The 25586-nt window shown below is 38.2% G+C and overlaps 3 protein-coding genes across 3 annotated transcripts in view; 1 reads left to right on the top strand and 2 right to left on the bottom strand.

Annotated features, from left to right (window-relative positions):
• The window catches only part of LOC109832687 (endoplasmic reticulum-Golgi intermediate compartment protein 3-like), a 15991-nt gene extending 4438 nt beyond the window's left edge, over positions 1 to 11553 (top strand). The window contains exons 2-13 of the mRNA XM_020400093.1: positions 1564 to 1637; positions 2052 to 2135; positions 2378 to 2458; positions 4341 to 4421; positions 6331 to 6423; positions 8137 to 8316; positions 8438 to 8505; positions 8622 to 8673; positions 8850 to 8903; positions 8984 to 9076; positions 9948 to 10014; positions 11109 to 11553. Coding sequence (XP_020255682.1) covers positions 1564 to 1637; positions 2052 to 2135; positions 2378 to 2458; positions 4341 to 4421; positions 6331 to 6423; positions 8137 to 8316; positions 8438 to 8505; positions 8622 to 8673; positions 8850 to 8903; positions 8984 to 9076; positions 9948 to 10014; positions 11109 to 11200 — 1019 coding nt within the window. The 3' untranslated portion in view covers positions 11201 to 11553. The remainder of the gene's footprint in view (positions 1 to 1563; positions 1638 to 2051; positions 2136 to 2377; positions 2459 to 4340; positions 4422 to 6330; positions 6424 to 8136; positions 8317 to 8437; positions 8506 to 8621; positions 8674 to 8849; positions 8904 to 8983; positions 9077 to 9947; positions 10015 to 11108) is intronic.
• Positions 15077 to 16848, bottom strand: LOC109832686 (ethylene-responsive transcription factor RAP2-4-like). The gene has a single exon (XM_020400092.1). The coding sequence runs from the start codon at positions 16330 to 16332 to the stop codon at positions 15370 to 15372; it is 963 nt and encodes a 320-aa protein (XP_020255681.1). The 5' UTR covers positions 16333 to 16848; the 3' UTR covers positions 15077 to 15369.
• Positions 20506 to 25386, bottom strand: LOC109832512. The gene is made up of 8 exons (XM_020399863.1): positions 24825 to 25386; positions 24439 to 24707; positions 23886 to 24164; positions 23640 to 23780; positions 22113 to 22632; positions 21962 to 22049; positions 21497 to 21880; positions 20506 to 21180 (listed from the first exon to the last, which is right to left on the bottom strand). The coding sequence occupies exons 1-8, from the start codon at positions 25117 to 25119 to the stop codon at positions 20733 to 20735; spliced, it is 2424 nt and encodes an 807-aa protein (XP_020255452.1). The 5' UTR covers positions 25120 to 25386; the 3' UTR covers positions 20506 to 20732.

Here is a 25586-nt window from a genome sequence, read left to right as displayed (position 1 = left end):
GTGGCATGTCGAGAAGCAGCCTTGGCGCTCTCCTGGGCGGTGAGCTCGTGCTCTCGGGCAACCCTAGACATCTACTGCCACCGCCACGCCTCCTCTCGAATCATCTGATCCTATTCTCTTCTCGATCGCCTCCAGAAATCTTTGCTGCATCACCTCTTGCCTCTCCATCACTTGCCTCATCAGCCCCTCAAAGAATGACATCATCTTCCCCGTCCTGCCCCCGCTGCTTCCGCTATCGTCCCCTCTCTTCCGCTTCCTCCCTCCACTCGGCCCCTCCTCTGTCACCTTATCGTCGTCGTCCGACTCGAACCCGAACAACGAGGAGGAATCCATTGAGAAGCTGCACTGCGTTGATACTGTACTCGAACGGGGGTCGCTGAGGAAAGGGAGTTTGAGGAAGATAAAGGGTATTATGATCTTCACATATTTTAATCACTTGGGTTATGTGTTTTTGGGGCTTAGAGAATTATCGCTTTACTTTTAGGGGTTTTGGGAGCGTTGAAAAAGTCTTGGGAGGGGGTGGAACACTTGTAATAAAATTGGGGGCTAGAAGCAATTTCCCCTTTTAATTATTCATGTTACGCTAAATGTTAGCGTAATAGCCCCATGAACATTGAAACACATATATGCTAAATTAGAAATCAGGATGGCCGGCACAAGCCTCTGCAAATTTCAACCTTCAATATTCTTCTTTCACATTTTGATTGTGGTCATAGATTTTTCTTTTGCCACAATCTGGAAAGATGTGGGTAGGCACACGGAAACATCTTCCCTGATCACTGGCCTCGTAAATAGCACGTTTTTTTAATGTTGGTCTCAGCATTTTGATCTCCCAGCCCATATAATTGAGACCATCTACATTGCAATGGAGCAGATTACTGACTAGAAACAATTCTACAATGAGCAGTAAAGACCTCTTGAGTCTCCTCTTAGAAGTGAAACTCCCCCTCTTGAGTTTCAGTTGAATACTAGGGTGTTTAGATCTGAGAAGGCCTTTGAACGAAGTTTTGATGAGTTATCAAGTGTTTCCTTCATGAATTTCCGGTCAGTTTGCTAGTGGATGGCTCTCAGGGTGAACCACCTAGAAGACTGTATTTCTCTCTTCCCTTATTCCTCACTTTGTTATATTTTCTCTGTCATTATATTGCTTTGTGTTTTGTGCAACTTCTGATGTGCCGATCTCCCACAAATTCGTTTTTGGGGCTGGTCGTATTTATTCATCTAAATATTGCACTTGTATTAGCATTATTTGATTATTTCCAATTAAAATTCATTAAGTGTTTATGGACTATCAACAAACTCTGTTTAGAAATGTACTTTCAGTACTTCATCAGCCCCTCAAACGGCTGTCTTACATCACAGTTACTATTTTCATTAGACATAAGGTTTTTTACATGACAGTTACTATTTTCACTAGACATAAGCTTTTCTAATGAAAATTGACCTCTTATAAAAATTTCCTTTCTCATTCCAGAGGTCTCGGTCCCTTGTTTCTAAATGTAAGGAACAAGTCTTGCTCAAGTTTGTTTGGTGTATTATGATTATCAATATTTCTTATTGCAGGATTGTATCTTCATGCTGCTACGGAAACAAAGCTTGTGGTAGATACTTCAAGAGGAGAAAGACTACGTATCAATGTAATGCCACTTTCATCCCTGGAACTTGCCCATTTTTTAAGTTCAACTCTTCTTCGCAGAATCACCTTACTAGGACTGCAAATTTTCTATATCAGTGGGTTATAGTAATAGAACTTTGTAGTTTGAAAAAACCATCGAACATATGTTTTTTAGGAAACTAATTTTGACTGCTGAGTTTATTTCGCAACTTGGCTTCATGAACTTCTAACTTTTATATAGTTGATATTTATCAGATGGGGTTCCTTACTTGCAGTATCTATGCACTTTTCTGCATTGCTTCTATTTGGTTATATAGTGTTTTAAAAATGAGTGTTCATGCTCTTAGGCATGCTTTTCTTATTGCTGGTTTGATTGTGAAATTCCCATCATTAGTTCTTCTGTTTGGTTCTTATGCATCTCTTATACCAATTTCAGTTTGATGTCACATTCCCTGCCCTTGCATGTTCTATGCTCAACCTCGATGCCATGGATATAAGTGGAGAAGAGCATCTTGATGTGGTATGTATTATTATGAGACTGAATCTTGTTTTCTAAGTTACTAGTTTGACTTTCATCATGTTACTAGTTAGACTGTTGTTAGGCTGAATTGTTGTATAACTTTTACTTGACTAAGTTTCATCAAATTATCGATAAAATTAGTATCCTATCTAAACAAAAAGTTCAAGGATATTGCTATCTTTTGGGTTATTTTACATGCAAACTTTTCTTAAAGAATGACTTCTTTTCTTTTGTTATTGTAGAAGCATGATGTTATTAAGAGACGAATAGATGCCAAAGGAAATGTTATTGGTACCAGACAAGATGGAATTGGTGCACATAAGGTCAGTGTTTCGTTACACTTGTCTACCTTCGTAGAGTCTGCCTGAACTTATATGCTTAATTGGTTCCTATCTTCTCTATCCATTGTTTTATACCTTTCAGATTGCTATAGCATATACTATTTATTTTTGTTCTCCCTTTGGTATGTGGAAACCAGGGCTTGGAAGTACTGGCATGTCTATTGTTGCATTTTTTAAGAATAGAAACATTTTTCTTGTAAAATTTTATGATTTTATGGTCACTGTTATCTTGTTAACCATGCCTTAGGCCAAGCAGTGTGCCATGTTCTTTGACTTTGCCACATTATCCTTTCTTGTGGCATATAACTGCTACAGAGGAAAGTGAGGAAGCACGCCACTTAGCAGCATGACAATATTCAAGTGGTGATGATATGAGCCAAAGGTTTACATCTTGGTGGCATTCTTTTATCTTTTCTTTATATTTGAAGAGTTGAAATAGTGCTTTCAATAGAATTAGCAGGATATATTATATATAGCTGGGTTTTACCTATGGATAATAGAGTAGCTGTGACATGTTTACTGGAACATAAAAATAACATTGCACGTTGGTGCTCATTACTCATTAGGCTATCATTTCTGTACGGATTGGAGTTTTGAGCAGAAGAAGTTGCATGCACAGTAAATAAGATTATTGATGTACTTCTGGAGGGTCCTTTTCTGAAATTTGGTCAGGTTAAATTTACATGGCACAAGAAACGAGTAAAATCATGGATTTATTGATCCGAATTGTTTCCCAAAGTAGCAATGAGTTGGTTTATGGTTTGCTTTAATGTATAGCTGATTAGCTGGTTTACCTATGGATAACAGTGTGGCTATGAGCCTATGACATGTTACTGGAATGTAAAATGACATTGCATGGTGGTGCTCATTACTCATTAGGCTATCATTTTTGTACAGATTGGAGTTTTTAACAGCAGAAGTTGCATGCACCGTAAATGAGATCAATGAGTACTGCTAGTTGCGTCCTTTTCTGAAATTTGGTCAGGTTAAATTTAGGAGGCACAAGAAACGAGTAAATCATGGATTTATTGATCCGAATTGTGTCCCAATGTAGCAGTGAATTGGTTTATTGTTTTGCTTTAGAATTGCAAGATACTTGCGGTGTAATGACCTGTTATGTATCCAGAGTCCTATTGGAACCTGATCACTCCTATTATGTGGTTACCCAAACCCAACCTGGTAACCTGTTTATTTAAACTGCTGTAGTCGGGTCAGTTGAAATCAGATTATTTTATGAAAATTTGGACAATTCTATATTTATTAGTTGAGGGGGAAACAAATCAATACCAGAGCAGAAAGTCCTGTTCTATGTCAACAGTAAGTTGCTATCTTTTTTAAATTTCAGCGGTTAAATGTTTAGAAATGTGTCCTATCAAGTCTAATGTTTAAAGGTCAAGATCACCACCTGAGTTTTGTCCTGATTAATAGAAGATTTGAGTTGCTATCTTTTAATGATTTCTCCAGTTTCTGTAAATATCAGAGTACAAGAGGAAGAAGAAAGAGAACTTAAAAAAAAAACTATTTGATCAATAAGAATTCAGGTAACATTAATACAGCCCTCGTTTGAGGTGTTAACTTCTTTGTATTTGGGTCTTGCTTAGTTGCCCAATCTATCATGCTGTTAGTGGAGACTGGAGAGAATAGATCATATTTATTTGTGAATTTATGTGGTGAACCTTGGTATGCTTCACTTGTCTTAGCACATTAATCTGGTAAATTTACTTCTGTGAAACTGCCTTCAACAGTATGGTCCTTGAATACACTTATCTTCTTCTAGATAATAGTGCTTTTACTTGCTAACTCTTTGCTGGCCTTCACCTTGCATTATATAATATCTTACACGATGTTGTCATTCTCTGAACAGATTGAAAAACCTTTACAAAGACATGGAGGAAGGCTGGAACACAATGAAACATATTGTGGTTCTTGTTATGGTGCAGAAATGGTATTTCATTCTTTTGCTGTGCATATGCTTTCTTGTTAAAATTATAAATTTAAGCTCCCGTAAACAGGAGAGTAGGTTAATTCTAACCTCCTGCAATCTCATGAATTTGATGTTCACTGTGGATTGTGTGTTGACTCATCATGGCTTCTTAGCTCCAACAAAATTATCTTTTCCTCTAGCTGTGAAGATTTAGAATAGTATAAGTTTAAATTTCTTATGTTCTTTCGATGGATGATTTTTACCTTAGAATTGAAAGATCTGCATATTTTTATGGCCATCTGATGAAATTTTCTTCTGGCGATGTAGCTTTAGCATGATATAAGCTTAATTAGTTGTTACCATAATATATTCATACTAGAGTTGGAATGGGAGTGATCACCTGGTAAGGTTTTTTTTTTGGAATGTCAGGTTTTAGTGACTAGAGTAATCCAAATTTCTTTCTTAAAACCTCATAAGGCTATTTTCCATTCCCTCTTTTCTGGAACTACATAGACAGCAGATCAATCGCTGTTTCTTGCTAAGCTAAGGACATTCTTTTCATCTAACTTGAGCATCAGAAGCCACTTTTACAGTAAGCAGGCTAACTCCATGTTTGTGCTTGCCCCGCATTTGATGCCGCATTAGGCCTTATTATCAGCAGCTGTGGGTTTGAGGGGAAACTCTGTAGTGCCTGAGTAGGCACAGGACAGGCAATGCAAAAAATGGTGGTTCTAGATTTATTTGCTGCCATGTCTTTCATAACCCCAAGGAAGGACTTGGCCTCCAGCATATACTGGGTAGTTATAGAACTAGTAGTTATCCAATAAAAGAACTCTTCTGCCCCTATATGCATGGGCAAAATAACAAAAAATGTGGTATATGAATATGCCTGCATACACAAAGGACTTGGCCTCCAGTATGTACTGGGTGGTTATAGAATTAGTGGTTATCCAATAAAAGAACTTTTCTGCCCCTATATGAATGGGCAAAATAACGAAAAATGTGGTAAGCTGACCATCTCACGATGAAGGGACATGATATTATGATTTACATCCTTCATAAATATTTGTCATAGAGGGGGATGGGAGTTCTGCTGCTATCCAGTGCATAACAAACTGTAGAACTTAGTTCTCACATTCCAGCTGTAGCTATCTAAACAGCTATTACCTTTAACAACTTGCACCTAGTAAGCATGCACACAGCTATAGTTATTCTGCAGCTCCACTTCTGGGGATGGTCGGTTTGGACTATGGAATGCACATTTACTATGGATCTGCCTCTGTTTATTATGCAAATGGCTTAGCTATTTAACAAGTCTTTCAATGACGAGATAAAGGCAAGATGATGAGATAGAAAGAGAAAAGGAAAAAAAAAAGGACAGGCCAAACTTAGATTTGTGAGTTCCCAATAAACATGTCTATAAACATCTGTGTCGCATGCGCTTTTTAGAAGATCTGCGGCTGCAGCTGACTTTCCTCTTGCTCCTCTATTTTCTTCATTGTTTTCTCTGAGATGGCTTCCCTTGTCCACCTGACCAGGATCTTCTCCGTTGGGTTTGCAACAACTTGGAATACGTAAGGTTGTGACTTTAAGACCTTCTAATGGTTCCACACCCTCTAATTCACCACGTGTCACATAACACACCAACTTTTTCTTTTTTAGTCTGCTTCATTCACTCCCATGCTATGGAGTTGAATTTTATCTTCTAAGCAATTACTGATTTTATACTAAATGTTGTCATGATGAATACAAAACAGCTACCACCCTGTAAGAGCACTTATAGAATACTCTATTTGCAAATAGGATAAATTTGGAGGGTATATAGCCAAAAATCCCTTTTACATTATCAACCTTTTTAATGTATTCTACACATTTTACGTGTCATCAAGTATAAATCAACTAATTTTTTTATGCTTTCGCTGCATTGTAGTCTGATGAAGATTGTTGCAACTCCTGCGAAGAAGTTCGTGAAGCATACAGAAAGAAAGGTTGGGGGATGTCAAACCCAGATTTAATTGATCAGGTTTCTCCGCTCAAGGACTTCTACTTTAATGGTTCAAAATGCTAATTGCATTACGATACATCAGTATTCTAGCATAACAAAATATATTTATACAAGCTTGTTAAAAACTGTTAAGGTTACCTGAGTTTCTTGAAACATCGTCCAGTATTTCAATCCTGATCCTAGCCTTTCCAGTTTGATCCATGCATAGTTCTTATTTGATGTTTGGCATTTTCTTTTAACTTCTAGAATTTCCAGCATGTTATGACTGCATCATGTCATTTTTAAAGAGAGCTAACTGTATTTGGTTACTCCTATATGTCCAGCTTAGTTGCCTACTCGTACCAATTGTAAGCTTGATGTGTATTCTAATTTCTCTTCTGCAATACAGAAGCGTAGGGTAGCACTTTAGTACCTTAATACATTAAGTAACTAAAATTGTACAGATAAAGGATGTATCTAATAGTCTTTTACACCAGAAATAATGTATGTCACCCTAAGCACTAACATTATAATATCATCTTCATTGATATACAAAACAAGCATCTATGATACAAGTGATGCACTTAAGCTCTTATACAAATATCTTGGATATGATGACATATATATAAATGCTATTAAAAACAAATATAAATAAGAATCTGGTTCCTTCCCTTTTCCTAATAAGGTGTATAAGGTATTATGACATTCTTTGAATAATTTAGTATATTTGAAATTCCTTGAAATCAACCTAATCCAGCTATGATTGGTATCCGTATAGATTTTACTATATTGAAGATTCATAATCTGACAAAATCAATTTCTATACTGTCATTGGCTAATTTTGATGCTTGATTCTCTCTTTTTTCTTTAAGATATAAGGGTAAGTGACATTTGGATAATAGCTACAAGATCACCTCAACTAAAATTTCATATGCTATAGAAAATGTTTTTAGTAAATAAATATAAAAAAATTTGATTGAAACATAAGCCATTGGAAGTAAATCTAAATTTAATTAGGATTTAAAAATCCATCTAAATGTTATTTTGTTATAGTGAGGATCTTAAGTAATCCAGCGAGTGATTACTTCTTTGTAGTTTTTGTGAGAAGTCCACAGAAACATGCTGAAGATGAAAGAAGTGACATACAAATATTACATGTCATCAAGTTGCAAGTAGAAAGGTGGAAAAACTCCCAACCGTTCCCAAATACATTCTAAATCTCACATCCATAAAAGCAGGGCCTTCTCCTAGGAGTTAGGACAAGTAGCCTTACAGTGAATCCAAATACATGTAGGATACAAAATACATATGGTCCCAATGTTCTATTTATGATTGGTCATCCAAGGCTGAAGCCCTCTACGGACCTCTGCAAAAATTTTCTGCTAATTGTAATGACCCACCAGATGGACCCAAGTCGTAAAGTTCAAGATACATAACAATCTCCACCTAATATAAAAGTTTAGGTTGGATGCCTCCTATTTGAACGCTATTAATGAACCAATCAGATTGATCCTTACCAGCTTAGACACAAGTCTCAACATACTCAAGGAATTAGATTTTTTTTTTTTTTTGTTGGAGAACTCAAGACATGTATCACGTGGAAAATGATAAAACAATTTTTTACCTGTTGTGACTATGAGATAAATGCACTAGTTTTAGTCGAAATATATAACGTTAAATTTAGCAGTTAAATTTGAGATGAGATGTTGTGCGCTTAAATATTTGTTACTCTTAACTCTTTGCAAAATTCAGTGCAAGAGGGAGGGTTTCCTTCAAAGGATTAAAGATGAGGAAGGCGAAGGATGCAATATCTATGGTTTCCTGGATGTCAATAAAGTGGCTGGAAACTTTCATTTTGCACCAGGAAAAAGCTTCCAGCAATCAAATATGCACGTGCACGATTTGTTGGCATTTCAGAAGGACAGTTTTAATGTAAGAAACATTATGATGAGAAACACTAGGTTTACATTGGATATAAAGAAACCAGAATAGTTTGTTTTGTTTATCCATATGTTCGACAAATGATTCACAATTTCGTCTTTGGTGGTTTTAGATAAGCCATAAAATCAACGAGTTATCCTTCGGAGAACACTTCCCTGGAGTGATCAATCCCCTTGATGGGTAATACTTTTTTACGTCACTGTCTCATTCTAAGGAAAGCTACATCTGTTATCATGAGTTGTTTGCTTGATTCAGGTCATGTTAGTAATGATTGATCTATTTGATGACATATTCAGAGTACAATGGGTACAACAAACACCATATGGAATGTATGAGTACTTTCTGAAGGTTAGTGACCCTGTACTCTCCTGTATACTTCTTTGTCAGTTGACTAGCTTGTCATTTGTTGCTTAGTGCTCAGTTGCTTGAGTTGTCTCCTCTTATCGTCTTAATACTACATGTTTTAGCTTTAAGGATAATTTTTAAGTAAAGAGCTATTCTGAACTTGCCTCATTTCCTTACAGGTTGTACCTACTGTTTACACTGACATAAAAGGGAATACTATCCAATCCAATCAGGTATATTATTTATACTTATTGAAGTGTCTTTTCCCTTTTTTATTTGCCTAATTAGATGCATTGGAATTTGCTTTATGCAGTTTTCTGTGACGGAGCATTTCAGGACTGATGAGATCGGTCGAGTGCAATCTATTCCTGGAGTGTTTTTCTTTTATGACCTTTCTCCAATTAAGGTAAGCATATAAGAACATTATAACAATGCTTGCGATTTTACTATGTTTGTGATTTTGTAACCTAGGATGTGACTATTTTGTGTACTGAGCCACCCCATATATTTACTTTCAAGTTAGTTTTTGGTATCACATAGATGGTTCTTTTATTATTATTATTTTCCTCGGACATATAAAACCGTGAAATGTTACATTTTCAATTAATAACTTATCCAGGTAAAATCTTTTGGCTAGTTCTTTTGATTACGATTTAAATAATCAGCTGGAAACAATACATATCAGGCAGTTCACGTTGCTTAATGACACTCCAAATTCAAGGCTACTGTTACTTAATTGAAGTTGGCAGCTAACAGGCATGATGCACTAGGGTCCCATATTTCCAGTCCATTGTCTTCTGAGACTGCTGAAATACAAGCTTAAACAGAAACTTGGTTGCAATTTTGGGAAGAGATGAGAAAATCGGAAACAAGCAGAAAAAGGTGATAGAGGAGGGAGGGAATTCAAAGTAAACGAGGAAACTCACAATTTTAATCTTAAATTAGTTCAAACAATAGTCACAGACAAATTCAATAAATATTTTCATTCACAAAAACAGAAGTGGAGAATTTGGGGACGAGAGAATTTCTTTTATTGATGACTCAACTGGAAGATAACAATATCAAATGACAAGTCAGTGGTCATTTGTTTTCTATTGATGACTCAACTAAAAGATAGTTACTACTATCTATCTTTTTTTACGTCATTTTTTATACAGACGAAAACAAATGCATTAATTTAGTGAAATCCGTCATGTTTATAGTTGGTAGTGAAATCTTTTTAGGTGCATCAAACAATGTACACTCTTACTAACATTATATATAAATTTGCAATGCAGGTTACCTTTACTGAGGAACATGTATCGTTTTTGCACTTTCTGACTAATGTCTGCGCCATAGTAGGAGGTATTCACGCTTCTGTTATTAAAAAGTTTCTTGAGCTTTACTCATAACTGCTCCAACCTTTTCTATTTTCAAAAATCATATATTTCTGTCCCATGGGATTTTACAGTCTAGATCTATGGGCACTTTGAGGGGATTAGGAAACCTATGGTGGGGGTTATGTTCTGAATCTTGTGATATTTAAATGGTCAATCTCATATAAGTTATTCTTGTATTGAGTGGTAGACCAATACGCAGACACAATAGCCACTGCAGCCTGTTTGCGTTTTTTTTGCAGTTTCTGCATTTTGCTGCAGTTAAGTCTCGTGACTTTGAAATATTAAACTGTGGTTTTGTTTGGTTACTATGCATAGTTTGGTAAACTGCAGTTATCAAACTGTCTAAGTTGGGCTGCAGTCTGCAAATAATCTGTCAACTTGGATTTTTCTTGAATATATTAGACATAATTTAAACGCCATGAATTTGATGTGTGCGCTTTAAAAAGGAAATAACATTATATAATGAGAATAATATGAATTTGCACCTATAAGGAAATTCATGATGTTCCTGATTCTCTGTAGTAGGGATTTTCTTTTTTTTTTGCGAGAAATATTTTCTTCATGTTGTAGCTCTTGCTAAGGTTATAATGCAATTTAGTATCCTAATGTTTCACTTTTATTTCACTTAAAATGCCCTTTTCTTTTGCTGCATATAAACATACAATATGTATCCTCAATTAGCCTGATATACTGGAGTATGCTAAGGAATATCCCCATTTGAGGAAAGTGTGGCCCTTGGCAATTATGGACTTGATTGGAAGAAAGGTTTAGTGTACCCAGTTTATCCTCAATGTTGAGCAGCCTTGTCGTCAATAATTTTTGCAGCGAATCAATTTCACATTCAATTTCGGAAGTAGTTTCGAAATCTTGCAAAGCTTTTCCCAAGACAGACTTGGGGAAAAAATTAAAGTTGTTTATAAATCATAAATAGACTTTTTTAGATCGTCATCTTTACTTCTCGCGAAGACATTTGGATCAATATCGGCTTCAATTGCAAACTTCTTCTCTCTTTCATATCTGCTTGGTTTCATAATAGTAATGTGCTATGTGTGCCTACAGGTATTTTTACAGTTTCTGGAATATTAGATTCCTTCATATACCATGGTCAGAGAGCAATCAAGAAAAAGATGGAGATCGGAAAATTGAGCTGATTTTGAGATTTCCAATGTGATCCATCCAATGCGGTCCATAGGCTTGGAACATAATAGAGGATTGAAGGGGCATCTTCTTACAACTGGGTTTTGCTTCAAACCAAAAACTTAAAAAGTCATGGAATGGAAAGGGAGGGGTGTTCATGTAAAAATCATCCTGCTTTGATCTGTAGAGTAATAGTCTTGTGTTCATGGTATAGGATTAAACTTGTGGTTCAGGGATATACTGGCAAGAGTTAGAGAACACAGTTTTTTATGCCTGCAGAAATAATTTTGTATCATGGTTTTGTTTGTACTTATCTGTTCTAAATCAAGCAAAGTAACTTATTGAGTTCTCAATAGAAATAAACTCATATCAGGGCACTTCCCTGATTTTGATTAGTTACTTTACCAAAGCCTAAAGGACTGACAATATGGTGCTTTAAAGCACCAATAATACGCCTTAATGATCCCATCCTGATCATGTCTTAGTGCCTGCTTCAATTTGTTGGAAATATTAGAAATAGATTAAGTCTTTGGGGTTAATGGATAAGACGGGCAACACCACCTCTATTCAAGGCCAATTTCACTTTAGCAAGCGTAACCTCGGTCCGTTTTATTATCATAATCCTTTTTTATCCAATGTTTTCAATGTAGAGCTTATGTTGGTCGTCAGGCTAAAAATGTCCACATGGGAATGCATTTGCACCTACTGTACGCCACAATTACCCACTTATTATCAACATAATAGAGCTCCTTAACCAAGTTCTTGAGCCTCTACTTCTCATGGTTGACCTAATAATAGATAGTTAATTGAGGTGTTATCATGCACTAAGCCTCAAACTTAACAATAGATATTTGACATCATTCGCATAATTGACCTAAATATAATATTTTTTTTATTGACTTAATGGCCATTATGAGCATAGTAATATCTCTGTACAAATGCATGTTTGACTTAATATTACCAAATAGGCTTATAATTGGGGGGAAATGATACAGGCACACCTCCCACCCCCACCCCATAGTGCAGGGGGACCACTTGAGATTTTTAAAAAAAAAACTCAAGTGGGGCCCTCTGCACTGTAGCTAGAGGGGGGGGTGATCGAGGGTGTGTCCGAGGGTGTGCCTGTGGCACCTCCCTAATAGGGGTGCTATCGTGAGTCCCTAATGGGGGTGGCTATCGTGAGTGGAGAAAATGAAAAAGGGAATGTGAGATAATGCTGATGAGGACGTGACACACTTACAACCTCATTGAACCTTGCCTTCTCTTGAGCAGAGATTTTGCCAAAGCTTTAGGAGGAACACGCGCCAACTTGTTTCCATCTTTAATTGTTGCTTTTCTTTTCCTCCACTCTTTGGGGAAAGCTTCCTCCTCTCACCCTACAAAGCATTCAAAAGTTCATAAGGCCATGTAGCCAGCATAGCTTTAGCTTTGCTTATTGGTCTCTTATTATTCTAGGAAAATAGAAAAAGAAGTTGTATTTCTTTGATATGCTTCACTTTGGGCGTTTTAGCCTTCCATGCTGTTTTAAGAAATTTTCCCTAGTAAACCTTTGCAATATGATTGTTATATTTTGATGGGAAAAGGCATAGATGGTACAAAAGATAATATTATTGTCTCTTTAAGTTTGTGCATGTTGGAAACATATATGAGAGATTATGTCATCTTCCTAATTTCTGCGGTGAATTAGATTCTCCAGGGCAGCATTTGATGGAAAGGACGTTCACATTGCTTTTCTATACTGGCCATAATTTTCCTTTTACTATTTTATGCTAGAGAATTCTTTGAAGGCAAGGATTCCAAAAGATGGCCGTATGAAGAGGAAAGAACAAGAACAAACGGGAGGGCTGAGCTGGGATTCTTGATTAGGTGACTGGGATGGGGTCTACAGAAAATGGCATAGGTGGGGATGAGCATGATGCGCTCTGGCTTGTTCCTACATGACAAACTCTGGTTCTTTTTTTCAAAGGATAAGCCGAGGGGAGTCCCAAAATTCCCTCTTTTCCTCATTTTCATTCACATTGCTTGAACAACTTGTTGCTGAGCAGTTTCATAGGGAGAACGAGTTCTACTAGAATATTCTGAGCCATTCAGGGGTAGCGGCCGGGTGGAGGTTCCGTTAGCTATCTGTATGGCTCAGAACACTCTGCTTCAACGCGGGGGGCGCGTTGATAGGATTCTTTCGTTACTAGGCCATGGAGCTAATATTATTGGTAATTATCTTTAATTAAATTGATAGAAATTTAGCTCTTATCTTGACCATCCAATCAAAAGCCATTTGTTGGAAACAAGATCTTGATCATGAAGATTTTTTTTTTTTTTTTTGGACCTTTTTTCGGGCTTAGACGTTAACCTCTAGGCTATATACTTGGTGAGAATGACTCGCCATAAAATCTAGAAGACTAGTTGGCATACAGAAAAAGACTGATAACTTGTTGAGAAATTTGAGCTTCCAAATAATAGAAGCAACCTTGCCTCATTGGGCATGGTGACCCATGCCGTATCATCAACCCTTTGAAGTTCTCCCAAACTAGCTAATTTCAGTAGCAGATAACAACTTTTGCTTTCAGAAAACACCTAAAGATTTCAGACCCAAATTATGAAAAAAGTTGGTTGGCTGACTGGGAAATTTAAACTCAATGATCGTGCAATTTGCGTTTGAATTATCAGGCCACGTGGTTTGATTTAACATATAGCCAAACAGTAATTGTGCCAGCTTTTTCTTAAGCCAGGACAAACGGTAGGCGATGATGTGACTATTTTTTGATTTTATAAGGAGCGAGCTGATTGCATTATAATCGCAGGGCCTGAGCACAAGTGGCAAATAATTCCATGTGACTAGAAATTGCAGAGGGGCTGTTTGGTTGGTTTCTTTTGGCCCTGATTTCCTGTCCAAAACTGACCACAGCTTTCTTGTCAAAACGTTTTTTTTAGGACGTTTTGATAAGAAAGAAAGCTGTCAGTTTTGACAGGAATCAGGGGCAAAATAAGCAAAACAAACAACCCCAGAGAGTATGAAAGAAATCCAAATTCCAGCAGTGTGGCCTTTGGTCCTCTAGGGATATTATTGATGTTAGTGGTTATACTTCCCTTTCAACTTCAACCTGAGCGAAACTTATATTTCCTGACAAGAAAAATATTATTGTAGCAAATCAATTGACAAAAGCTTTTCCTCATCATGTTTAGGCTTTATATTTCAGAGAAGGGGAAGGCCTCATCTTGGGAGGGGGGAGAAAAACAAGAATGCACATGAGATTTATTCACAGCGACTTCACATATGCTAAGGTCGTACAAATGAATCAGGAGAAGCCTTCACATGAGATTTATTCCGACACTTCTCTCTGTTAAAGCGTATTCAACTTTTTTTTTAGTGACTCTTGAACGAAACGGATTGAGATCCTCAACTAAGGCATAATGTCTCCTAATATCTTCTAATGCATCTTCATCTTTCATTTTATGCATAAGCACAAAATACGATGAGGTACAACGCAATGAAAGGTAAAGATGTATTAAGAGATATTAGGAAGCACTATGACTTAGTAGAGGATTCCAATCCAAATGAAACTCATAGTTCTCTCTTGTAGATAAAAAAAAAATCCCAATCATGAGGGCATCTCAATAGTCAAGTGAAGCAGTTGAGGGAAGAAGGATTCAGGAGATGGGAGATAATTTCAAGTCAACCTTCCTCCTCACCCATTAAAACATCGTCGTCCTCGTTATAAAATGCTGTTGAAACTCAAATAAAGATTACAACAAAACATCCTGTCAAATTTGCTTCCCAAACCAATCATCAACTGTGCTCAGGTCTCTCCTCACATCACATACACGAACTGAGACACAAGGATCACATACAACATGGAATCAAGCCAACAATAAGAGACACACACACAACATCAAAAACTACAAATATACCTTAATTAAACACAAGATACACTCATACTTACAAAGCTGCAACAGAGAAGAGTTACACCTGGAACTGACAATAGTAGTACACTTAACCCCTCAACGGCCTCGCCAAGCAAAAATAATCAGCAGAGGCCATGAGTTCTTACACTCTAAAAGAAAGAAAAAAAAATAAACTAAACTAAAAATCCCTGAACAAGGCTATGCAAATGCCAAAAACTCCATTTGCAACAGCCACTAAAGACCCCCAAATCTAACAACAACAAGCACAAACCAGACACTACTAAGCTGAAGACAATATAGAATCCCAATCAATCTCATAGGATGGGTATTTCCTCAACACAAAGTCCTCAGTCTCATCCCACGGCACCTCATTGAAATCCAAGCTCTCGATCTCTGAAACCGGAGAATTCGTCGCCCCCGTCACCGAAGAAGAAGAGGAAGACTCCTCCTCGGTCTCAACAGTCGGCGATGAAACAACCGGCTCAGGCTTCGACCCGGTGCTAACCTTCTTCTTCCCAGGGCTCTCCAGGGTCTGGCAAATTGCTTCGAGCTTGGCATCAACAGACGAGTGCAGAGGGTTGCCAGCCAGATGGGTATGCTTCAGGTTAGGGAAATTGAGCCTCGCGTAGTCCCCTCTCAATTTGTAAGCAGCCTTGTCATAGGCCAAGGCAGCTTCTTCAGCAGTGTCAAAGGTTCCAAGCCAAAGCCTGGTTCGATTCTTCGGCAGTCTGATCTCTGCAACCCATTTACCCCAGTGCCTTTGCCTCACCCCTCTGTAGAGCTTCGTGGGTTTTGACTGAGGTGCAGCGACCGAGGCCTGGAGCTTCATGGGCTGGGGCTTTACACCGAGGGTGTTATGGTAATTTCTAGCTTGCAGGGTTCTGGAGACCATTAGCTGGTGTTGGTGGTTGAGCTGGATTTGAGCTTGGATCTGCTGGATCTGAAGTGGGCTCAGTTGGGTCAGCCCAACTGGCCCAACTTGGCTCAGATCAGGCTGGTCCATGCTCAAAAGACTGGAGTTTGATGGCGAGGAGTGATCAAAGGTGGGATTTTGAAAAGAGGGGAGGGGAGAATAGGAGTAGGGAGAATAGGAGTAGGGAGAATCAAGGGTGATGGTTGATGACGGAGAAGATGAGGAATAAGAAGGAGGAGAATATGAGGAGGTTGAGGAAGATGAAGCACCTTTGATAAAAGGTTCGAGTGCTTGCATGAGCTCCTCACTGAAATCTACAGCAGTAGCCATTAAAACTGGAAGAATCTTAAATGAGAAAAATTAAACAAAGAAGATGAGAAAAAGAACCCAACTTTGTTCTCAAACAAAACCAAAGAACAGGAAACTGGGTCTCTGCAGTAAATCTAAGAGGATAGCTAAAAAAAGTAGCCTCTTTGATCTATAAAAAGAGATAAAAATACTAAAAATAAACGTAAAATAAAATAGCCTGATGGGTTGCAGAAAAAAGAACCCTCTTTGGCTAACGAAACCAAAAACCCAGAAGAAAAAAAAAGGATCTGGATCTTCGTTCAGAAACTTCTATCCCTTCAAACAACCTAAACCCAAATTTTGAAAATTCTTTTGCAGCAGCAGGACAGAAATTTGCAGAAAAAGACCCCAGCGGAGGAGGAGGTTGAAGAAGAAGAAGAAGAAGAAGAAGAGAGGGCGTTTTTACGAAGAAAAAGGACTGGAAAAGAAATTTTAGAACGCTCAGATGCTCACCGAGAAGTGGAAAATCTTTTTGTGGAGCTCTCTTGGGGAGAGAACGTAGAGGGGAGTGTGTTTATATAAGCTCTCAAATTTAGCTTTGGGGTTATTTAATTAAGTTAAAACAGTGATTATATTAATTAATCAACCGCTTAAATTGCAAGCAATAGACGTCGATCCTGACGTCAGATGAGACCGATCGCTTACTAGCAACCAATCATAGGTCGACGCGTGTGTGCAGAGACTGGCAGGTGTCCTATAAATTTACTGACTGGTGCCAGTTACAAGACACGTGGTGGGTTGTTATTTGTTCGGGTACTTGACTTTTTTTCACGTTATTTTTGAGTTGCGGCTTTGTGTTATTTGTAAAATAGGAGGCTAAATTACGTGCGTTATTTCAATATCAATAAAAATAAAAAAAGGCACTAAATATATTTCGTTTTATTGACAAATGGGATGGAAATTGTATTGTTTATCGTCGCCCATTTTGGATTTTTTGGATTTGTTGCCTCATATTTTGAGTGTTCTTTATAGGAGATCATGAGTTTATTCTTAAATTAAAGATTTATAATGGCAATACTTCTTATCACAGTGAGTATTCTAATTCACTTTATTTCGTTTAATTAAATTGTTCGAACTTGATTCCGATATATCATATGCTTGAGTTATTAAAGAAGAAATTTGCCATAAATTAATTGTTCATGAACTAGGTACTTAACATAACTCCAGAAACTTTCCTTATGAAATAAATTTTTTAATGAAGGAGAGTATACTAGGAATGAGCGTAATACACGGGAATATGATGAGTGTTAGATTTAGATTGTATCATAACTGTCTACTAAGTAATCAACGATTGAGATTAAAAATAATTGTATTTCTACTATTTTTTGTAGTAGAGAGTATCCATATCCCACTTATCAAGCTCATTGTTTGGCCGCTCACACTTCGCGCTTTATATAGTGATGACGTTAGCAATTGATATCGTGCAAGTTTCTTTAGAAATTATATAAAGTTAGTTGAGGCTTGCCATGAAATCACCAAAGAGATAGGTTGCAGATAATGCATAATTAAGATGGGACTATTATATTTCCACGTACGTGCTCGATCGTCAAGTTCTCTGATTTTTTTTTTGGGAAATTTTATTGCATTTAAGATGATTGCTCTTATGATAACAAACTATGCCCATATTTAGAAAGAAACATTGAGCTCATGCACACGCCATTATATTCCCCAACACAAATAGGAAGAGAAATGTTTATGCGGAAATAGTTCGTAATTTAAGTGGCAAGCGGTGATTAGGTAGAGCAAATTAAAACTGTACAAAAGTGTTTTTATTCTAATAATGAGAAAGTGGGTTTGAGGGAGTGATGGTAGATGCAACAACGATATTGCAAGTTGAATTAGTCGAAGCCGATTTTTTTTTTTTTTTTTTTTTTTTTTTTTTTGATGTTGATGCGTGTGGTTTTTTTATACAATTGTTCGATAGAGGTTTATGAGTCAAATTATGACTTTTATGGTTATGAAAATTAAAGGCCATGAATTGTTTTCTGAAGTAGGTGGGAAGAAAGGAGAGCCTCTAAATCCTAATGAAGAGTTTTTAACGTCAATTCTTTGCTCTTCGGTAAAAAGTAAGATGAATACATGTTATGTGATTTTATTTTTTATAGCATGTCATTAAGGAGGATATTTTTTTGAAGCTTTTTTTTTCTGAGTTTTTTTTCCATGGCGGTATATTTTCCGAAGAAGCCAGTGGAACCAACTAAGGTGAGTGAGCCTAAAAAAAGAATCACATTGGACAATTATTATCGGAGTGACACTACGCGCACACCCCCAACCACATCTTGGGACACACCCCCTCTCTCAGCTACAGTGCACGGGGTCCACTTTAGATTTTTTATAGCTACAGTGCACGGGGCCCACTTTAGATTTTTAAAAAAATCTAAAGTGGGCCCCGTGCACTGTAGCTGTGAGAGGGGTGTGTCCCAAGGTGTGGTTGAGGGTGTGTCTGTAGTGTTTTCCTTATTATCGGTAGTTGTTTTCAAGATTATTGAAGGGGACCTCATGCGTTGTGGTCAAGCAGGTTCAAGGTTGCACGTACAACGCACAAAAAGAAGTCATATTTTTTTGAAAATGGAAAAAAGAAATCGTACGTATTTGCAAAAGTCTTCCATCTTAGGGCCCGTTTGGATAATGGAAGTATTAGAAGTAAGAAGTATGTTATAGAAGTAACTTTCAAAGCTATGAAGTAGGAAGTAGTGGAAATAGCATTTTTTTTGTTTGTTTCATATATTTTTAGAAGTAATGGAAGTAGAACTTCTTCCTTTTCATTTACTTTTTTTGTTTGGATAACATTTGAAAATATTATTAGGAAGTAATTTTATCAATGAAGAGTTGTTAGAAGTAACTAATAAAGGAAATATTAATAAAAAAATTATTTATGTCATAATTAATATGCATTTCAACTACTTCCGAGCTACTTCTGAGTATTGAGGATTAGAAAAATATTTTGGAAGTAAGGATGACACGTAGGCGCCACATAAGCATTTAGGGAAGTATTGGAAGTAAGTTTTTCAGAGAACCAAACACACTTTTTTGCTTGGAAGTAGCAGAAGTATTAGTTGGGTGTTGACGTTTTCACGGGAAAGATAAAAAGTCATATTTTGTTTCATTAATAAGAAGATAATAAAAACAGAATAATCAGATTGCATATTACATAAATTCTCTTGAATTTCCACATTTCTATAACCTCCAATTATTAAATAATAGTATCTCTAAAATTAATTATTACATTCTAACTCTAACGTTGGTCATCATGATACAGTCGCTTTATGCGATATGTGAGTTTTCCTTATTTTTTTCTTTAGGGGTTGTTTGGTTCGTTTCCTTGATATAGGAAAATACAATTCCATGTAAAGAAACATAAGTTTTGAATTTTCTAAACTTTTCCAAGAAATAGATTGTTTTGTTTTGGTTCGCACATAAAAAATGGTGGGAAACCAATGTATTTATTTTTCTTATGTTTGGTTCGCATAGAAAAAAAAGGAAAACTTTTGTAAATAAAGCAGAGAAGGAAAAAATCTGACGTGGCAAAGTTTTCATCAATTTCACTCGGTTGGGGAAGGAAATCGGAGAGGGAAAAAAATCTGAGTTGGCGGCGATTTCAGCAGAGTTTTCCCTCTTCCATCCGAGCGAACCAAAGCGGCACAAAGAAATAAACGGAAACAAAAAAAACTGACGTGGAGGGCTAAAAATCTGACGTGGAGGGGTTTTCTGAGTTTTCCACCCATTATAATAGCGAACCAAACAGCCCCTTAGCGTCGCTAGCAACTAAAACCATCTAATATTTAATTACGTACCAGTAAATAATTATAAAACTAGCTATCTAGTGGTGGCACTATTTTCACTAGCATGCTCAATCTTTTGTTCCTGGAAGAAAATCCGAAAATACTTTTTGAAGCAAAGCTTTACTTTAACAAAAAAAAATGGCATATTAATTAGTAAAGCAATTTTCAACGGAGGGCATGCAAGAGGGCAAGAAAAAGGTTCTTGGCTCTTGCTCAGCAGGATGGGTCACATACTGTTAAGAAAAAAAAAGAAACAGAAATAGAAAAGAGGACAAAAAGATGTATTGTGGTTCGGCCAAAGAAAGCCTACGTCCACTCTGTCTAACACACATTTTCATTAGAATACTTGGTTATATATATATACATAGGGATATCTAAAGAAAGCCTGTGCCCACAAATTGTGGATCAGATTGAATCACAAACTAACCAATCACCAATAACAAACTCCATGGCTGGCTACAACAGAAACAACAAAACATTTACTGGCATTTGGTTGACAGGTTTTTGAAGTTGAAGATATGCTTGCATCCAAAACAGGTTTATGTTTTATCTGTTAGACAGAATCTGATATATCTGTTGGTGCCAGCTTAATACGCCCCTTCAAGTTGAAGCATGGATATCATACATGCCCAACTTGCCAAGTAGAAGTAGAAGCCTGTCCTTGCCTAGAGCTTTTGTAAATAGATCAGCCAACTGATTGTCGGTGGGCATGTATGAAGGCTTGATGAGCCCATCAGTGATCTTGTCACGAACAAAGTGGCAATCTAATTCAATATGTTTGGTCCGTTCATGGAAAACAGGATTGGTGGCAATATGGAGCGCGGCTTTGTTGTCACAATGAAGAGTGATAGGCTCCGAATGGGAAATATGGAGATCCTGTAGTAAGGATTTCAACCAAACTAATTCACAACAAAGCAAGGCCATGGAGCGATATTCGGCTTCACAAGATGAACGAGCCACAGTAACTTGCTTCTTTGTTTTCCAGGAGATAGGGCAGGAACCGAGCATAGTAAAATAACCACTAGTAGAGCGACGAGTCATCGGGCAGCTCGCCCAATCAGAGTCGCAATAGCCCGTGAGATGAAGTGAACCAGTGGATGGCAAGAGAATGCCTTTACCTGGGGTACCTTTAAGATAGCGTAGCAAGCGAAGAGCAGCATTATAGTGAGGTTGAAGAGGTTTATGCATGAACTGACTCAAGATGTGAACGGAGTAGGTTATGTCAGGACGGGTGATAGTCAAGTAAATGAGACGTCCGATTAAGCGACGATAAGTAGATGGATTTTCCAAGGGCGTGCCATTAGTGGCAGAAAGTTTGAGGTGTTGTTCCATTGGAAAAGCCACTGGTCGGATTTTCCAAGGGCGTGCCATTAGTGGCAGAAAGTTTGAGGTGTTGTTCCATTGGAAAAGCCACTGGTCGTGCTCCAAGAAGGCCAGAATCATTAAGTAAATCAAGGACGTATTTGCGTTGGTTGAGAAAGATGCCTTGAGAGGAACGGGCAATCTCAATGCCGAGGAAATATTTGAGGGTGCCTAAGTCTTTGATATGGAAGCTTGAGTGAAGGGAGCGTTTGATGGCGATTATGCCATTGGAGTCATCCCCAGTGACAATAATATCGTCGACATAAACAAGGACATGGATGCAACCTGCCTTGGTGAATTTGCTAAAAAGAGAGTAGTCTGCCTTAGAAGGGATAAAATCATGTGAGATCAAGGCAGTAGATAGTTTAGAAAACCAGTTGCGGGATGCTTGTTTTAAGCCGTAAAGGGACTTTTGTAGCCGACATACGAGTTTGGTAGAACCAATAGAAAGGCCTGGAGGTGGTTTCATGTAGACCTCTTCGTGTAAGTCGCCATGTAAGAAAGCATTATTTACGTCCAATTGGTGAAGAGGCCAATGTTTAATGGAGGCAATGGCTAAGAGACATCTGACGGTAACAAGCTTGGCAACAGGGGCGAAGGTTTCATGGTAATCTAGACCTTCGAGTTGGGTAAAACCCTTGGCAACAAGTCGGGCTTTGTAGCGTTCGATTGATCCATCAGGCTTGTATTTGATTTTATAGACCCACTTGCAACCAATAGTGTGTTTTCCTGGAGGTAGAGGTGTGAGATGCCAAGTTTTATTAGCTTCAAGAGCTTGGAGTTCATGTGCCATAGCTTTGCGCCATTGTTGCGATTGATTGGCCTGAGCAAAGGTAACAGGGGTGATGGAAGAAGTGATAGCAGCAACATAGGACCGGTGTGTAGAGGAAAGGTGCGAGTACTTGAGGTAGGAAGAAATGGGGTGAGATGTGGATTCTTTAGCTGCTGGTGTACCCACAATAGAATTGGCAAAATCCTGCAAGTAAGGAGGTGGTCTCGAGATACGACCAGAGCGTCGAGGCATAGGAACAATTTCATTACTGACTTGCAGGGCAGGGTTAGGTTGGTGAACGACGGCTTGGTCAGGAGTTGTTTGATCACAATGAGTATTGTCAATGTCAGGTTGATGGATGGCAACCTGGTGTCGACGCTAATGTTGGTTGGGGACTGAAGTTTAATGAGCTCGGTATAACCATTGTCATAAGTGATAGGCAGTGGTAAAGATGTAGATGTAGTTGTTTCAGTGTCTCTGAAAGGAAAAATGGTCTCATGAAAGACAACATCGCGACTGACGTATATTTTCTTGGAGGCAAGGTCATAAACTCGATATCCTTTCTAACCAAGAGGGTAGCCAACAAAAATCCCGGGAAGAGCGCGGGCATCGAATTTATGAGATATGTAAGAGTTCCGGGCATAACAAAGACATCCAAAGACCCGGAGGTTGTGATAGGATGGTACAGATCCGGGGAGAACCTCTTGGGGACTTTTCTCAGATAATAGTTTTGTGGGTATTTTATTGATGAGATAGGTTGCAGTAAGAATGCAGTCACCCCAAAAACTGAAAGGTAGATGGGCTTGAAAACGAAGGGCCCGAGCAACATCTAGTAAATGACGATGTTTTCGTTCCACTATGCCATTTTGTTGGCTGGTGTGAATATAGCTACGTTGATGAATGATGCCACGAGTATGGAGAAAATTTTGAAGGTCATTGGCAAGGAATTCTTGGCCGTTGTCCGTGCGAAGAGTTTGGACAAGGATATTAAATTGCGTCTTAACATATGATATGAAATTGCATAGAACGGATGGAGTTTCCAATTTTTGACGCATTAAAAATACCCAAGTGGCACGAGAAAAATCATCTACAATGGTTAAAAAATAATGGGCCCCCGATAAAGAGGCTACACGATAGCCACCCCAAATGTCACAATGAATTAGACTGAAAACATGCTTGCTGGAAATAGAACTATTTGGAAAAGGAAGTCTGGTTTGTTTTGCCAATGGACATATATTGCAGATACAATCTGTAGAAATGGAAATACTAGGAATTAACTTGGAAAGGAACTTTAATCGCTCGGACGAGGGGTGGCCCAAACGCCAATGCCAGCGATCAAAAGTAGGGACAAGGTTGGTGGAGACAGCGTTGACTTGGGTCGAATCAAGGATGTAGAGGCCTCCATGGAGTTTACCCCGACCAATGGTGGAGACAGCGTTGACTTGGGTCGAATCAAGGATGTAGAGGCCTCCATGGAGTTTACCCCGACCAATCGTCTTCCTCGATTGAAGGTCCTGAATAAGACAATGATCAGTGTGGAATGTGGCAAAACAGGGTGTTGTCCTGGTTAATTGAGGAATAGATAGAAGATTAAGGTTAAAAGAAGGAATATAAAGAACATCATCTAGACGAAGTCCATTGGGTAGTGCCACAGTTCCTGTAAAGGAGATGTTAGCAGTCTGACCATTGGGAAGGGTCACTGGAGATATGTTGGACTGAGGTTTAAGAGAGGTAAACAAAGATTTAGAGCACGCTATATGATGGGTAGCTCCAGTATCAATAACCCAATGAATAGAAGGAGAAGTGGTAAGACAAGCAATATTACCAGAGACAGTGGCGGTTGAGGCAGGTGAGTTGGTGGGCATCACCGTTGAGAGTAATGTCATCAATTGTTGATACTGTTCAGGTGAAATGACTGAATGTTGTTTGCATTCTTCTGCACTGTTGACAGATCCAGCAATGGGAAGAGTGCGTCCATTGTGTTGAGTATTATACTGATTACCTTTGGGCTTTCCCTGATGGCGTCGACTATTGTTCTTCGGTGGAAAACCATGAAGGAGAAAGCATCGATCGATTGTATGGTTATTCCGCTTGCAATGGTCACAATGCAGGGGGGCTTTCCCTTTAGGGCCAGAGTGGTTGACGGCGAGGGCTGCGGCTTCATGGAGGAGCCATACGGAGGTCACGGTGTCTTTCTTCCTGAAGTAGCAGTGAGTATGCACGATTGACAGTAGGTAAGGGTTCCATCAAGAGAATCTGACTGCGTATTGCATTGTAGCTTTCATTTAAACCCATGAGGAACTGCATGACTTTCTCTCTTTGATGAATGTTCATGAGTTCTTTAGAAGATCCACAGGTACATGGCGGTACGACATTATAGGAATATAGTTCGTCCCATAGTGCTTTGAGCCCAGTAAAATAAGAGGCAATGGAGGATGTACCTTGTTCATGAGTAGCAATGGCACGAGAAAGTTGGAATATGCGGGGAGCATTTTGTTGAGAAAAACGATCACTTAGCTCGAGCCATACCTCCTGTGCCGTCTCTGCATACATCACACTATTAGCAATGTCATTGTGAACTGAGTTGAGAATCCAGGAATACACCATTTTGTTGCATCTCTCCCATTGAGATGCTTTGGGATCTGAAGGACTAGGCTTCTCGATGGTTCCATCAATGAACCCATATTTATTCTTGGCAAGAAGTGCCATTCGTATGGCACGAGACCATGTTGCATAATTTTCCCCAGTCAGATTTTGAGTGACAATGGAGACTCCTGGATTGTCAGAAGAATGAAGAAAGTAGGGTGAATCAGTGTTGCCGAGCTCTTTGTTGGCTTGAGTAGAGTCACCCATGACGAATAGACGAGATCAGAAAAGAAAGAGTTGGATCTTGCAAACTCAATGAATGGTGGGATCTCCGGCCTGACCATCGACCCTTAATCAATCATCGAGCTTCAGAACCATTCTCTGATACCATGTTAAGAAAAAAAAAGAAACAGAAATAGAAAAGAGGACAAAAAGATGTATTGTGGTTCGGCCAAAGAAAGCCTACGTCCACTCTGTCTAACACACATTTTCATTAGAATACTTGGTTATATATATATACATAGGGATATCTAAAGAAAGCCTGTGCCCACAAATTGTGGATCAGATTGAATCACAAACTAACCAATCACCAATAACAAACTCCATGGCTGGCTACAACAGAAACAACAAAACATTTACTGGCATTTGGTTGACAGGTTTTTGAAGTTGAAGATATGCTTGCATCCAAAACAGGTTTATGTTTTATCTGTTAGACAGAATCTGATATATCTGTT

Source organism: Asparagus officinalis, chromosome 3 (assembly GCF_001876935.1).
Source record: "Asparagus officinalis chromosome 3, Aspof.V1, whole genome shotgun sequence".
NCBI lineage: Eukaryota > Viridiplantae > Streptophyta > Magnoliopsida > Asparagales > Asparagaceae > Asparagus > Asparagus officinalis.
Note: the sequence above shows the minus strand (reverse complement) of the source record. Positions and strands in the feature narration are given on the sequence as shown.